Source organism: Zalophus californianus, chromosome 10 (assembly GCF_009762305.2).
Source record: "Zalophus californianus isolate mZalCal1 chromosome 10, mZalCal1.pri.v2, whole genome shotgun sequence".
NCBI classification, from domain to species: domain Eukaryota; kingdom Metazoa; phylum Chordata; class Mammalia; order Carnivora; family Otariidae; genus Zalophus; species Zalophus californianus.
Genome location: NC_045604.1, coordinates 54,924,827 through 54,937,393, shown reverse-complemented (window position 1 = coordinate 54,937,393; position 12,567 = coordinate 54,924,827). Strand labels below are relative to the sequence as shown.

The 12,567-nt window shown below is 36.5% G+C and overlaps 1 protein-coding gene across 8 annotated transcripts in view; it reads left to right on the top strand.

Annotated features, from left to right (window-relative positions):
- DNM3 (dynamin 3) overlaps window positions 1-12,567 on the top strand; it is a 585,110-nt gene that overhangs the window by 85,104 nt on the left and 487,439 nt on the right. For all 8 annotated transcript variants that reach the window (XM_027613359.2, XM_027613356.2, XM_027613361.2 and 5 more), the window contains exon 2: window positions 4,155-4,228. In XM_027613359.2, coding sequence (XP_027469160.1) covers window positions 4,155-4,228 — 74 coding nt within the window. The remainder of the gene's footprint in view (window positions 1-4,154; window positions 4,229-12,567) is intronic.

Genomic DNA, 12,567 nt, shown 5'->3' with positions numbered 1-12,567 from the left:
AGGAAACCATGATAGAGCATTGACTTACTGCCTGAAGACCAGCTGTTAAGACTGTGTAGATTAATGCTTTATTGAGGTGGGTCCAGAGAGAAGAAAAGCATTTGAGTTGTAGCTGCTCTGTGGCATTGAGAGGGAAGTACTCCTCCTGCCTTAAAATCCAACCATGAATACATAAATAAGACACTCAGGCAATAGAATGGAGTTAATTAGATGATGCTGAGTCTTCAGATTACTCTTCTTATTTTTTACGTTGAAGGTTCATGCAAATGAGAAAAAAATGGAGAAAAATGGCATGCAAATTTTATATTTTTAGATGCATGACCATAAACAGAAATATGTAGTTTATCCAGAGTAATACTAAAGGGATAGTCATTTTTTTCTGCATTAATTTAGCAAAGTAGTTTTCCCATAAGATGTACATATGGGAGAACCAACCACCTATTGCATAGAAAAGAATAAAATTCAAATGGATGGTTGCATACAGTGGCTAATGAATTATTCATGATTATTTGTGTCGGGGCCTTGACTCCCTGTTGGAGGCAGATATAAGGAAATGAGCTTTCCAAACCATTGCGGCTGGTCAACACCAAGGGGTTCAGGTGGGGTCTGTGGCTCCTCATCTTTAAATTCCGTTCATGAATGTTAAATTATTGTGTGTAGAGGCTTTTTGTTTTTGTTTTTTTGAGATGAGAGAATACTGCAATATCAGGGAAAACATGCTGTGGCTACAGCACTAGTAATAGTACTACTTTTTTCTATGGTGGTTGGGTTTTTAAAAGTTGCCATATATTGCATTTCATTTGATCCATAAGGTTCTCAGTTTAGTAGCAAAAGAAACTAAGATTTAGAGAGAATTTTGTCCATTCAGTGGTGGAGATGGGACTCAAAGCAAGGTTCTCTGGGTTTCATTTGAGGGCTCGCCCCCTAGCTTGCACAACAGCAGTGTGCTGGGCATATGGTTTTCATGCTGCTGGATCATCAGAATGACATGAATCTTCAGGATGCCAGGTTAGTCACTGACTCTTCAGAAGAGAGAAATTTCTCTCTAGTGCTTTGTTGCACATAGATACTCCTGTTAAGTCAGGAGAGACTTCCAAGTAGCAGGATTTGGTTACCAAATCTTTTGAATTTTGGTGAGAATATATGTGCTGGAAGTAGAGCTGGTGAGAGCCATGAAGGGGGCCAGTAAGTGTGAGTTAGTAAGAAGGGGATTGGGTTCCTGAATCCATTTATTACTTTTAATGCAAAGCTGTTTGCTTAATAAAAAAGTAGAGAAAGAGGTTAGATGTATCTGTGGGCTAACTTTTTAGCCAAACACATGATAATTATTTGTTATTTAAAATGTTTGATACATTATGTTTCACTTTAATAATGTTCAAAGGGATTGTTACTAAATCTACATTATAAATATAAGTCATAAACATGAGTTGAAACAGATCCAGCATGAAGGTATTAAGTAACTAATCCTCCTTTCTTCCTTCTTCCTTTCCCCCCTTCTTCTTTACCTTTTTAAAATTTTTTAAGAAAGTATTTTATTGATTTCATTAAATGGCATTATTCAGTCATTTAAAATGTGAATATTTCGGGAGCCTGGGTGGCTCAGTTCGTTAAGTGACTGCCTTTGGCTCAGGTCATGATCCTGGAGTCCCGGGATCGGGTCCCGCATTGGGCTCCCTGCTCAGCAGGGAGTCTGCTCCTCCCTCTGACTCCCCCCTCTCGTGCTCTCTCTCTCTCTCAAATAAATAAAATCTTTAAAAAAATAAAATGTGAATATTTCTCTTCGGCATCTATCTATACATCATAAAATCTTGTTCAGAGTTCTCACAGCTCAAACAGATTCCCTCCCACTCTTTGCTGTGGAGTTTGTTTTGTTTTCCCTTTATCCATATTGATTCTCAAGTTAACTTCTTCTTTTTGGTTTTAGACATAGAGTAGATGCTCTCCTTGTTCTGAGTTTTAAGTGATTATTGAAACCATTAAAACTAGCGAGTACTCTTATATAGTTTCTGGAGAATATTAAGAGTATTTAATTATATGTATTTAGATGTTTTCAAAGGAGAGTATCTATCTTTTTTCTGAACTCCAATGTAGTTTATCTGTCCCCTCCTTTAATGGTCTTCTATGTGCATGTCTTTTATCTTCCCATTAGATTTCAAACTTCCGGTGTCTAGTGCTGGATGATGCCCTCAGCATCTCCCTAGCACTTCTTAGTTTCTCAGTGAATTTTTTTGATGAATAAATAACATTATTTTATTTCAGATGGCATTTTTTGGAGCAATACAAGTCTGTAATTTCACTATTATTTATTTTAGTTGCATACAGTGACTTTCCAAATGAAACAGCCCTTGGAATCAAGGAGGAAAGCTTTAATTTAGTTAAGGAGCTGTTCAGTATTATTTCCTCTGTTAGAATTTACACTAGCACTTGCAAAATAAATTGTTTGTAGTATGGGGAAATTTTTAAAATTTTATCTCTGCAACTCTCTATCCTAAAGGATCAGTAGAGCTAAAGGCTTGGGTTCTGCAGCATTCTCACTGGACCTTACCGTTTGTATAAGCTGTTTTCTTTGAAATCTCATTGTGTTGAAGCTCTTTCTACCAGATTTTCTACAAAACTCATAATATGACCCATGCCATTATCACCCACTGAATTGTTGAGTAATGTATCCTGACTTGAGGTCAGTGGTTCTCAAACCATGGTGAACATTAGAATCCCTTGGAGCTTGTTAAGAGTAGATACTGCACACCTTCCCCTGTAGGTTTAGGATGAATCCTGGGCATCTGTGGTTATGACACTTTCTGGTGGTCCTGGAACCATTTTTGAGAAACATTGCCATTGAGCCAAATTTATTTGTGATTTTTAAAATGATGAATCTTCCAGAGTTGTAAGGCATTCTAACTGCATTTAAAAACTGTGTCATAGGTATGTTAATGAATTTGACATTGCACAATCAGTATGTTTTATGTGACATTGCAGATGTAATTATAAAATACTTTCTTAGCTGCAGTTTTATTGGTCTAGTGTATATTAACATGCATTTAAAATACAATCTTTATTTATTTTAAAAACTCCCTTTTTAAATGAACTCCCACTTATCAGGAATGAGAACAAACAAAACTCAAACTTCAGTGTTTTCTCTGCTGTTAATTTCTACATATGCAGTATTTATCTCTACTTATCCTACTTTTTTTTAAAGATTTTATTTATTTATTTGACAGAGAAAGACAGAGATAGGAAGTGCAGGAACACAAGCAGGGGGAGAGGGAGAAGCATGCTTCCTGCTGAGCGAGAGCCCGATGTTGGGCTTGATCCCTGGACACTGGGATCATGACCTGAGCTGAAGGCAGATGCTTAACGACTGAGCCACCCAGGCCCCCTACTTATCCTACATTTTATGTATGACTTTTTTTGGAAAAGAACTTCAGGATTTTTAGAAGGCACAATCTAATATGCCTTTAATACTTCTAATAATGGTCCGTGTTGACCTTGAAGCTGGACAGAATAATGAATTTTTTAATTACAAAAAGAGTTTAAGGATTAATTTCTACATCATGTGCTTTTTTATAAATGCTGATTCTCTGAAAATAAAGATAAAGTGAAAATACAAAATAATACAAACTTTTATTAATTTCAGCTGAATAAATGAATGAGGGATGTATTCTAGTGAGGTCATTGTGATAATACACATGGATTTTTTTTTTAAAGATTTTATTTATTTATTTGACAGAGACAGCGAGAGAGGGAACACAAGCAGGGGGAATGGGAGAGGGAGAAGCAGGCTTCCCACTGAGCAGGGAGCCTGATGTGGGGCTCGATCCCAGGACCCTGGGATCATGACCTGAGCTGAAGTCAGATGCTTAATGACTGAGCCACCCAGGGGTCCCAATACACATGGATTAATATTCAATATAAGGGGCCTTTCCTTTACCCCCCTTTCTTTAACTTTGCAAATGCTTTTTTTATAAGATGGGTCTAACATTCTTTAGACATGTGATGCACTGAAAGGTTGGGAATTAGGAGAATTACAGTGGAACTTGACTTACAAATTTGTAGGTAACCAGAATTACATAAAATGCTTTAATCTATTCTTTCTTTCTTTTTCTTTTTCTTTTCTTTTCTTTTCTTTTCTTTTCTTTTCTTTTTTTTTTTTTTAGGGACTTTCTCCCTCGAGGGTCGGGCATCGTAACCAGACGGCCTCTTGTGCTGCAGCTTGTTACTTCCAAAGCAGGTAATAAATGAGGATGTTTGCCACATGAGCAAAGCACATTCCCATGGTGCCTGTTACCTCCATTCCTGGGTGTTGGGTTGTAGCTACAGAAACTTTTTTTGTGATCCCTCTGCTCTGGGTAGCAGCCTGTATTTCTCTCCAAATGCTCTCTTCTTCATTGTTCTTTTAATTCCTTTGCATATAGGTTTTTAAACACCTACTATTTTTTATGCTAAGAAAATATTATTTTTCTCATTGTAATCCATCTATATAATTTTACAGTACAGTTTAACTACATACCCTCTGATTTACTTCCCTCCTGCATGTGTGTATGTGTTTCAGAATTTTTTTTAAGTGACAATTCAACATCCATCTAATATCTATATGCAGATATACAGTGTACGTTTACCTGTATCTACATCTAATGTGTTATGCTTGCCCCTATCCTTAACACCATGATAATTTGATCGGCAAATGAGCTTTGTTTTCATTCTTATTTCTTAGCACCTGGTGATGTTAGATTTTTTGTGTGCTTATTTGGTGTTTATATTGTTTTTATAAATTGGCCATTTTTATCTTTCCCTATTTCTTTTTGTGGATTTTACTATTTTCTTATTAATTTCTTTGAAAGTACTTATAAAATCCGCACCTCATACATTGCAAAAACCAAAGTCATGGAATTTTACCCCTATGTTTTCTTCTAAGTATTTTATAATTTTGCTCTTATGTTTAGGTCTTTGATCCATTTTGAGTTAATTTTTGTATATGGTGTGAGGAAAGGGTCCAACTTCTTCTTTGCATGTGAATATCTGGTTTGTTCCAGCACCATTTGTATGGTTTTGGTACCCTTGTCAAAAATCAGTTGGCCATAAATATATGTGTTTATTTTGAGACTCTCAATTCTTTTCAACTAACCTATATTTCTATATTTGTGCCAGTATTGCATAGTCTTAATTATTCTAACTTTGTAGTAAGTTTTGAAATTAGGAAGTGTGAGAACTGTTTTGTATTTTTCAAGATGATTTTGGCTATCCTGAGTCTCTTGAAATTCTGTATGAATCTTAGAATCAGCTTATTTTATCCCAGCAATGCAAGGTTGGTTTAACACCTAAAAATGAATTAATGTATTGTATCATATCACTATAATTAAAAACAAGAAATCACAGGATCATCTCAACAGACTCAGAAAAAGCATTTGAAAAAATACAACATTCCATCATTTTTAAAAAAGATTTATTTATTTGAGAGAGAGAGCACAAGCAGGGGGAGAGGCAGAGGGCGAGGGAGAAGCAGACTCCCCGCTGAGCTGGGAGGCTGATGTGGGGCCCCCTCCCAGGACCTGGAGATCATGACCTGAGCCCAAGGCAGATGCTTAACCATCTGAGCCACCCAGGCACCCCAGACAATATTCCATCATTATAAAAACACTCAACAAAATAGGAATAGAAGAGAACTTCCTTAACCTGATAAAGGGCATGGACTAAAACCCATGGCTAACGAAACATCATACTTAATAGTGAAAGACTGCATACTTTCCTTTTAAGATCGGGAACGAGACAAAGATGTCTACTTTTGCCTCTTCAGTTCAGCATTGTGCTGGAAGTTCTAGGTAGGGCAGTTGGGCAAGAGAAAGAAATAAAAGGCATCCATATTGGAAAGGAAGGAGTAAAATAGTCTGTTTTTGCAGATGATATGATAAAGTACATAGAAATTCCTAAGGAATCCACCAAAAAACTATTACAACTAATAAATGAGTTCAGCAAGGTTGCAGGATACAAGATCAATATACAGAAATCAGTTGTTTCTATAAACTTGCTATGCACAATCAAAAAATGAAATTAAAAAAATAATTTCATTTATAATAGCATCAAACATAACATACTGCTTAGGACTAAATTTAATAAAAGAAGTGTGAAACTTGTACTCTTAAAATTATGAAACACTGTTGGAAGAAATTAAATTATATCTAAATAATTGGACAAACATCCTATGATTTATATTCTGTTTATAAAAGTTTTGATGTATTGAAGTTTTACCCTTTATGGTTGTAAAATCTCTCTCTCTATATGTATCTTTAACAAAAAGTAAATACTTAGCACAATTTTCTTCCTTTTCATACTTAAAATTTTTTTAACATTTATTTCCTTATTTATCTGAAATTTATTTTCATGTATGTGAACTATTTTTATTTCCCAATCTCCTTTATCTTCTATTACATTCCTACTGCAATTTATTTCTGAATATCTTTTCTGTTTTATTGTGCCAATAACACAGTGTTTTACTTTTAAAGATTTATTTATTTATTTGAGGTGGGGGGTGGAGGGGTAGATGGAGAAGAGAGTCTTAAGCAGATTCCATGCTGAGTGCAGAGCCCGACCTAGGGCTCGATCTCACAACCCTGAGATCATGATCTGGGCTGAAACCGAGTCAGATGCTTAACCAACTGTGCCACCCAGGCGCCCCTACAGTGTTTTACTTTTGTGGGTTTATAATTTGCTTTAATATCTGTCTGTCGTGTCTATAGTCCCTCTGCCTTTGCTTATTTTTATTTAGGGGTTCTCTTCTATTTGTGTGGCAAAGTTTAGGATACTTTTGTAAAGGCAAAGCTATTGCCCCTAAAATTATATTAAACCTATAAATTCATAGAGAATAATTGATATCTTTAAATATTCATTATTTTTTCCAATCCAGGGATCATGCTATATCCTTTCATTTGCTCATGTATTCTCTGTATTCCTTACTAAAATGCTTGATGATCTTTATATATCATTCGTGTGTTTCTAGTTAAGGTATTCATATTTATTTTTTTGTTATTCTTGTGGTTTGAATAGGGTTTTATTTTCTATTTTCTAATTTCTCATTGCAGATCTGTGTTAATGCTGCTATTTTTACTTTTATTTTTTAAATTAACCATCTTCTACATTTGACATTAAAATATTTTTAATTGACTCTCTGGGATATTTTAGTTATTATATGATGATTTCATCAGCATTTCTTAATTTTTTTCAATAAATACTTATCCTGAAAATACTGAGATGGCTGAGAAACAAATTGCACTGGATTTTTGGGTGAGTACTGACATGGGAAAAACTCTGTTACGTGTTGAGCTTTATTGAGAAGGTACATTATATGCCTTTTATTTTATTTATTTATTTATTTATTTGATAGAGACAGCCAGAGAGGGAACACAAGCAGGGGGAGTGGTAGAGGGAGAAGTAGGCTTCCTGCTGAGCAGAGATCCCGACCTGGGGCTCGATCCCAGGACTTTGGGATCATTACTTGAGCCGAAGGCAGACACTTAACGACTGAGCCCCTCAGGCGCCCCATATGCCTTTTTCTTATACCCTTTTGTCAACAGCCTCCCAGTCTTGTTACTTCTAAGACCTTGACCATTTTTTCATTAATTAGTGAGAATCATACTTCACACACCACCTCTCTTTTCATGCAAAGTAGACTAGAAATTCTTTCTTCAGGCAAAATTTACTGTTTTCATAACCATTCATGACCCCAAAAAGGCGTTTTTATATTTCAGCCCTCTAGCTGATGCCAGCTGTGAACTATGCTTATTTATTTATTTATTTTTTCACTCTAAGTGAACTGTTCATAGGGAATCCTATATATGACTATAGGCTTGGGTTGATAGTTAACAAATGGCTGAATGAAGCAAGCTGGGATATATGTCACTGCTTATGTAATTTACTTGTGTTTTGGATTCTAATTGGGATCAGTTCCATAAATACTACTTTCTCTTGATAGATTCATTCATTCATCCAGTGCTTATTGAGTGATTCCTGTATATCAGGCAAATAACCCTGGCAACATGGAGCTTACATTCTAGTTGGGGAGAAACCAACAACCACCAAAAAACAAAACAAAATGAAATAAGACAAACCCCCCAAACCATAGAATGTTAGATGATGAAGGAAGTGAGCATGCGGCTATTTATGTAGGCAGAGGGAAGTTAGAAGATTCTATGATGGGAACTACTTGTGTGTTTGAAGTATAGCAAGGATGCCACTAGGGCTGGAGTGGAGAAAGGAGGGACAATAGAAGATGAGGTAAAGGGAGACAGTGTTGCTCAAACAGTTGCTTGGGGAGGGTCTTGTGAGCCAGGTACCTTGAAAGAGAATATAATAGTATGATGAAGGCCTTAAAGCAGGTGCCACTGAATGTGAGAGAACGAAACAGTGAGTGGTTCAGGGATTGGATAGTGGGTTAGGATAATTCCTTTACTCATGAGGAGGATGAAGGGATACCTTTTCTATTGCAACCCCATGGAAAGAGGAAAATGTATGTCGGTGCTTTTAGTGGTAGAGAGTTGTGGGATTCTTCACTTGATGACTTTATTTTCTCCAGGAAGGAGCCAAGATATTTGCTAATAATGATCATTTTATCTTCTTATCTCCATTTGTATGTTATTTCTCTTTAATGTCTTCTTACATTGACCAGGACTTCCAGAACCATGTTTTGCTCCAAGTTCTTTTTTTTTTTTAAAGATTTTATTTATTTATTCGACAGAGAGAGAGATTGAAAGAGAGGGAACACAAGCAGGGGAGTGGGAGAGGGAGAAGCAGGCTTCCCGCTGAGCAGGGAGGCCAATGCGGGGCTCAATCCCAGGACCCTGGGATCATGACCTGAGCCGAAGGCAGATGCTTAACAACTGAGCCACTCAGGCATCCCTTTGCTCCTAGTTTTGGTGAAAATACCTCTTGTGTTAAATTATGCAAATATTATTTATTATTTGTTTTTCCTGGTAAGGAACTTTTTATTCCTAATTTTAAAAATATTTTGAAACCTAATAAATGGAGGGGTGCCTTAAGCATCTGCCTTCGGCTCAGGTTATGATCCCAGGGTCCTGGGATCAAGCCCTGCGGCTGGCTCCCTGCTCAGCGGGGAGTCTGCTTCTCCCCCTCCTTTCTGTTCGTGCTCTCTCTTGCTATCTCTGTCTCTCTCAACTAACTAAATAAAATATAAAAAATCCCTAATAAATAGATATATAATTTTAATAAATGGCATTTTGGCATTTATTGAGGTGATCATTTAAAAAACTTTTTGATAAGTTCACCTTTACATTTATAGATTTCTTATTTAAGCATCCTTGCATTCCCAAGGTATACTTGATTTTAGTAACTTATTCTTTTACTGTACTATTAAAGTAATTCTACTAATTTATCTAGGTTATTTACATTTCTTTATATATATATCATTGTCAAGTTATTGAATGAAATCTGTACTGGTCAGCATAAAATAAATTGAGTAACTCTCTTTCTGTCTCTTTTGACTTTCTTTTACTACCTTTTGAAATTCTTAACAACCCAGGGATGCATTTTAGTTTTTGTTTCCAATTAAGAATGGCTGCTAGCCTGGCTTTTTACAAAGGGTTATGTCTTAGATTCAGGGGTTCAGAGACAGCAGCTGTGGGCAGTAAGAGCCTGGAAGAGGTAGACTTGAGGCTGTGGTTGCACTGGGTCCAGAGACATGGGATGTCAGAGCATATAGGGAATATTCAAAACCATGTGGATACTTCCTGTTCTTGTTTGTTTGTTTGTTTGTTTTTGAGAGAGAGTGAGTGCGTGCGTGGGGGTGAGAGGTGAGAGGGTGGGGTGCAGTGGGGGGAGGGCAGAGGAAGAGGGAGAGAGAGAGAATCTTTTTTTTTTTAAAGATTTTATTTATTTATTTGAGAGAGAGAGAATGAGAGATAGAAAGCACGAGAGGGAAGAGGGTCAGAGGGAGAAGCAGACTCCCCGCTGAGCAGGAAGCCCGATGTGGGACTCGATCCCAGGACTCCAGGATCATGACCTGAGCCGAAGGCAGTCGCTTAACCAACTGAGCCACCCAGGCACCCGAGAGAGAGAATCTTAAGGAGGCTCCACACCAGTGTGGAGCCCAATGTGGGGCTTGATCTCACAGCCCTGAGATTATGACCTGAGCCAAAATCAAAAGTTGGACACTTAACCTACTGAGACACCCAGGTGCCCCGATACTTCCTGTTCTAATGCAGAGATTTTCCTTTTACAATTATAAGAAACTCTTATAAAAGTATTGCTAAGCCCAGGACAGTTACTATTTAGAAAACTATAATACTGACTGGTTGCCCTATTTTTGAGCATTAGATATGTATCAGCACTATGCAAGAACCTTCTGAGATAGATGTTACGATTCCCATTTTTAGAAAAAGAGCCCCAGCAAGGTTAAGCAATTTGTCAGAGGCCACACTGTTGGTAGGAGTAGGGGTTATTACTAGTATCTTTCTGACACTGATAATATTGCATTTTAAAAATAGGAAACTCTGCTTGCTTTATTTATTTAAAAAAATATTTTTTATTATGCAAACTCTACACACAATGTGGGGCTTGAACTCACAGCTGTGAAATCAAGAGTCACATGATCTACCAACTGAGCTAGCTAGGTGCCCCTTGAACTGCTTGCTTTATATTTTCAGGATACACTTTATATTTTTATTGGGTTATATTTTATGTAAGGGAGCATCAATATGTGAATAGTAAATATAGAAATTATTTGGCTAATTCATAATTATCATTTACTTTGCAACATAATGCTCGTTTACTAATATTTAACTGCTTGTCCCCATCTGCTGCTGTATTAGTTCCTAAACGAAGCCAAGAAATTAATTACAGACCCTAAGCCTTATTCTGTGTAATTTTTTAAAGGAAATTTAGTTTTTAGTATAGGAGATCATTCCAGAAAATCACAGTGTTGTGAAGAAGGTGAGAAAAATCACTATGTCCGTGATTTTATTAATAAGGGTAAAATTTTTAAGTCATAAGGTCGTGATAGTTTGGATTTAGAGAGAAGGATTTCTGAAGGTTTTGCTTGAAAGGACAAGAGTTGGACAAAGCACTGATGAGGTGTTGGGTAAGGACTGTTGTGTCAAGAGCAAGGGAGTAGGTAGAGGGTCTTGGTAAAACAAGGGGACAGTTTTCAATGCCTTTGGGCATTTCCGGTACCATGTTGTAACTGGCTCGTGTCAGCTCCTGAGACCCGATAATGCAACTCTCTTCTCCTCCCTGTATTCACTGACATCATGGAGGTAACCTGAAGCTGGTCACGGTGGGAGTATTCTCAGTATGGAAATTGGCAAATGCTATAAACCAGGACTTTCCCCCCTAGGGTGCCAACTGTTGTTAAACATTTATCAGCTTGCCGCTGGTTTCTTTCTTCTCAGTATCTGGTCTCACTGTTACTGCTTTAGTGACATGACAAATTGAGAAAGCAAATGTGCCTGAGTATAATATTTTTGGCGAACTACTGAGTATATTGAAAGTGTCACTGCTTTAGGAAATAATCCATTTGGAGTCTGATCTATCTCCTGAAGGACTGAATCTGTCACTCTTTGCATTAAAAGTTACTGTTAAGAACTTAAAAAGTAAAGCCTGTAGGTCATGGTTAAGGATAAGTGGTTTTGTCTCCTAGAGAACTTTTCTACATTAAAATACTTCTCTAAATGCTATTATATTGCCTGATGCGCCTTTATTTCAATGTCATTAGTGTAAAAAAGAAAGATATTACAAATTAGAGCTTTCAAAATGGATAAATTAAAGTTAATTGTTCACATTACAGAAGTATTCTTTCTCTTGTGAAAGACTTCCTTGGCATTTCCTCCTTTCATGCATGTCAAATATATTATTAATTCCTCAAAATTTGATTTACCACCTTTGTGTTGCATTTACTGCACAATGTAACATGTCCATATTTCAATAATTGCATAAGATATAGTTTATTAGAGAATTATTACTATTCAGTGTTTGGGGTCCTTGAGTTGCTCTAAGTGACCATTTGAATAAAGTTATTCAGTAACAGAAGTCGGAACACTTGTTTCTGAGGCACCAGATAACTAACAGGTGAGGAACAGAGTTCAGGCAGCAGGTCTGAGAAGCAGCAGGAAGGCTGTGAAGGTGTTCTAAGTGAGGGGCTGCACAATGAGGTCTCTTCAGAACAGCTTTCAAAGAATTGTGAGTCTAGGTGGAACTGAGCCAGAGTGTGTTTGAGGAGATTGCTTCTTTCCACAAGAGTCAAGGATAGTTAATTCTAAAGAGAAATGTCACCTTCTCACAGGTGAGATATTTTAAAGAAATTTACAGATTACTTAGACTTTAAATCCTGATGTATGTACAATGACCAGGACTTGTTTTCTAGTTTCATAAATTAGATTGCTACATGTTTAGTAGAAACATTCAAGTATTTCTTGAATAACAACATTGAAAATATTTTAAAACTAAATGTCATTTGTTTTATATTTAAATATCTGAATTTAATTAAAACGGATATTTTAGAATAAGATAGTCTGTTTTTGCAGGATTAAATGTTTATTTTCTTTTCATTGTAACAAGTTAACCTCA